This window comes from Pongo pygmaeus, chromosome 15, assembly GCF_028885625.2.
Source record: "Pongo pygmaeus isolate AG05252 chromosome 15, NHGRI_mPonPyg2-v2.0_pri, whole genome shotgun sequence".
In the NCBI taxonomy this organism is placed as follows: Eukaryota; Metazoa; Chordata; class Mammalia; order Primates; family Hominidae; genus Pongo; species Pongo pygmaeus.
This window is the reverse complement of record NC_072388.2, coordinates 105,529,927-105,533,109: the sequence shown is the minus strand read 5'-3', so window position 1 is coordinate 105,533,109 and position 3,183 is coordinate 105,529,927. Positions and strand designations below refer to the sequence as shown.

Below are 3,183 nucleotides of genomic sequence, written 5' to 3'. Positions count from 1 at the left end.
TGTTCTTTTCTATTCTGGGTCTTTCATGCCTACGTGTGAATTGTAGGATTGCTTTTCTTATTTCTGTGAGGAAGGCCATTATTATTTTGATAGATAATTTATCTAATCTGTAAATAACTTTGGGTAGTATGAAAATTTCAATACTATTAATTCTTCCAATCCATAAATGTGGAGTATCTGGGATATATGTCCTATTTATGTGTGTCCATTTCATTTTCTATTACCAATAATTTATAGTTTTCATCTAGAAATCTTTCTCTTATTTGGTAACATTTATTCCTAGGTATACTTTGCAGCTATTGTAAAAGGAAATGCTTCATGAATTTCATTCTCAGGTGTTTTGCTGTCAGCATATAGAAATGCCACCAATTATTGTATGTAGATGGTGAATCTTACAATTTTACTTAATTTGCTTATGAATTCTAATAGTTTTTGAGAAGGCTTTGTTTTTTTTTTAATATGAGATCTTTTTGTCTGCACACAGGAAATCTGACTTCCACAATTCCAAATTTGAGGTCATTTCCTTTTACTGCTAACTAAATACTCTGGCTAGCATTTCAGTACTATTCTGAATAAAAGTGATAAAAATGGGCATTTTTGTCTTCTTTCACTTCTTAGAGGAAAATTTCCCAGTTCTTCCATTCTTCGTGTGATGAAAGCTGTGTTTTTCTCATATATGCACTTTATTTTTTGAGATATCCTTCTTGTACACCTAGTTTTTGAGAATTTCTATCAGGAATGAATGTTGAATTTTATTCTATGATTTTCTAAAATATCTTGACTACAAAATAACACAGTAATATGCAGGTCAATACATCTCAACTGAATTTCACTTAATATCATCCCAACTTCTAGTATTTATTTTTTAGTATTAGAACATGCCTATTTCCATATTATATTTGCTCACAGGTATTGGTACACATTTTAGCTAATTTGTCATTATTTTACTCTAAGAAATAACTCAAAAAATCATTTTTATTATGAATTGAAAGGTAACATTGGCAAAATTTAGCCCAATCTTAATCTTTCCCAGACTATGAAACATTATTGAAGACAATGAGAGGGGAAAGTCAGCTTTAGTTGAGCTTCGAAGGGGTCAGTGAGGTAAAAACCCAGGGCTTATTGGCTACGACTTTGAATGTTACTGTCTTCTTTTCCATGAGCCACATCCAGACCATTTTCTAAATCTAAGAAAACTAATTTTATCTCTCTGCCTCTTAGTCTTGTTCCCTGCAGCTGACAACCAAAACTCTCAGCAATAGAGCCCAGTGTAAATCACCAGCCTTTAATTATTGCAGAACTATGATTTTACAACAACATTGTGAGTTACATAACGATCTTACTTTATGGCCGCAGTGCAAATGCTTAACTTCCACTAAATCACAGAGCTCAGAATGTCTAGCATGGAGGTGTATATGTATACGTGCATTGTTCTAGAAATTTCCAATTACTGTACACTATTGTTTGCAGTAATTACGTCAATCTGAACTGACAAAAGTCTCCATGGCCTTATGAGCACAGAGACCACCTCCAGGGCAGGTGGAAATCAAGGCTGGGAACAGTCTGCCAGCTGCTCCCCTGGGATTCCTCCAATTACCCTGTTTAAAGCCTCTGCTCACTCATGCGCTGGAAGAGGGATGTCCGAGATGCAGTCTACTCTTCCTAAAGGGCTGACAGGGCGTAAAGACAAGATTGATTATCCATGGAACATTCCTATAGGAATGCACCTATGTGCAGACACACTAATAAGCAGTGTGTCTTGCAGTGTGTAAATGGCTGAGATGCCATTTACACTTCTTTACACAACACATTTTTAAATGTTTTGTTGATGTATTCTCTATCATTTAAAAAAATCATCACTTTCCCCCTAAACAAAGAGGATTTTTATCAGAACACTTATGGGAAGCCCCTTGCTCTCCCAGATTCCCACCCTTATTTCTCCTGAAGGAAGAAAGAAAACCATCTCTATTGATTTCCACTCCCATCCTCTAGGACTAAAACCAGAAAGCTGCACGCTCCCTGGGTGAGCCTTAGAGAAGACCCTGTCTGTAAGAGCAGGAATCTCAGAGCCTTGGCTGAGAGGCACGGTCCTGAAATGAGATGGAGTCCCCCATGGAGAGCACACGTGGACGCCCACACCTGAGGGCTAACTGCTCCTCACCACAGATGCACTCCCCTACTGAGTCCTGAGACCTGAGTGCACCCCATAGAGTAGGACTCAGATGAGGGGATGCAAATCTCCACCAGCTCCACCCTCCTCTGGGTTCAAAAGCTGAGCATGGGGCCTTGCTCAGTGACTCCTGTGCCCCACCATGGACACGCTTTGCTACACACTCCTGCTGCTGACCACCCCTTCCTGTGAGTGCTGTGGTCAGGGAGTTCCTCAGAAGTGAAACATCAGTTCTCTCCTTTGTGGGCTTCATCTTCTTATGTCTTCTCCACAGGGGTCTTGTCCCAGGTCACCTTGAAGGAGTCTGGTCCTGCGCTGGTGAAACCCACAGAGACCCTCACGCTGACCTGCACCGTCTCTGGGTTCTCACTCAGCAATTCTAAAATGGGTGTGAGCTGGATCCGTCAGCCCCCAGGGAAGGCCCTGGAGTGGCTTGCACACATTTTTTCGAATGACGAAAAATCCTACAGCACATCTCTGAAGAGCAGGCTCACCATCTCCAAGGACACCTCCAAAAGCCAGGTGGTCCTTACCATGACCAACATGGACCCTGTGGACACAGCCACGTATTACTGCACACGGAGAGCACAGAGACACAGCCCAGGATGCCTCCTGTACAAGAACCCAGGCTGCGTCTCAGTGGTCTCCCTCCCTACCTCTGCAGAACAGGAAAGTGTAACTGAGATGCCATTTCCTGCCAGGGCTTGTGTTTCCTATAGCAACCAGACCCAGAGCCCTTTCTGTTTTCCTATTCTGTACTATTAAATGGCATGTTCCCTGTTAGTGATTCATGTAAGCAGAGGCTGTATCCTGTTTGACAAAGATTGAGCATGAAAGATTCCTGTTACCTGGGCCACATGCATCACTGATATATGGCCACTTATTTCTTGAGCTCATATCCTTCCAAGGGGCTGAATACAAATATCTATAACATATGGCATTCTTAAATTGCAGGAAATAATGTTGGAGAAGAATGTGGAGATAAAATAGCAGGATGATTAATTAAAATCCAG

The 3,183-nt window shown here is 41.1% G+C and overlaps 1 gene segment (V, D, J or C); it reads left to right on the top strand.

Moving 5' to 3' along the window:
• The first annotated feature begins 2,311 nt into the window (after positions 1 to 2,311).
• LOC129012400 (immunoglobulin heavy variable 2-26-like) lies at positions 2,312 to 2,935 on the top strand. The segment is given in 2 exon segments: positions 2,312 to 2,358; positions 2,445 to 2,935. Coding segments are annotated over 2 exon segments (537 nt in total).
• Positions 2,936 to 3,183: the final 248 nt, after the last annotated feature.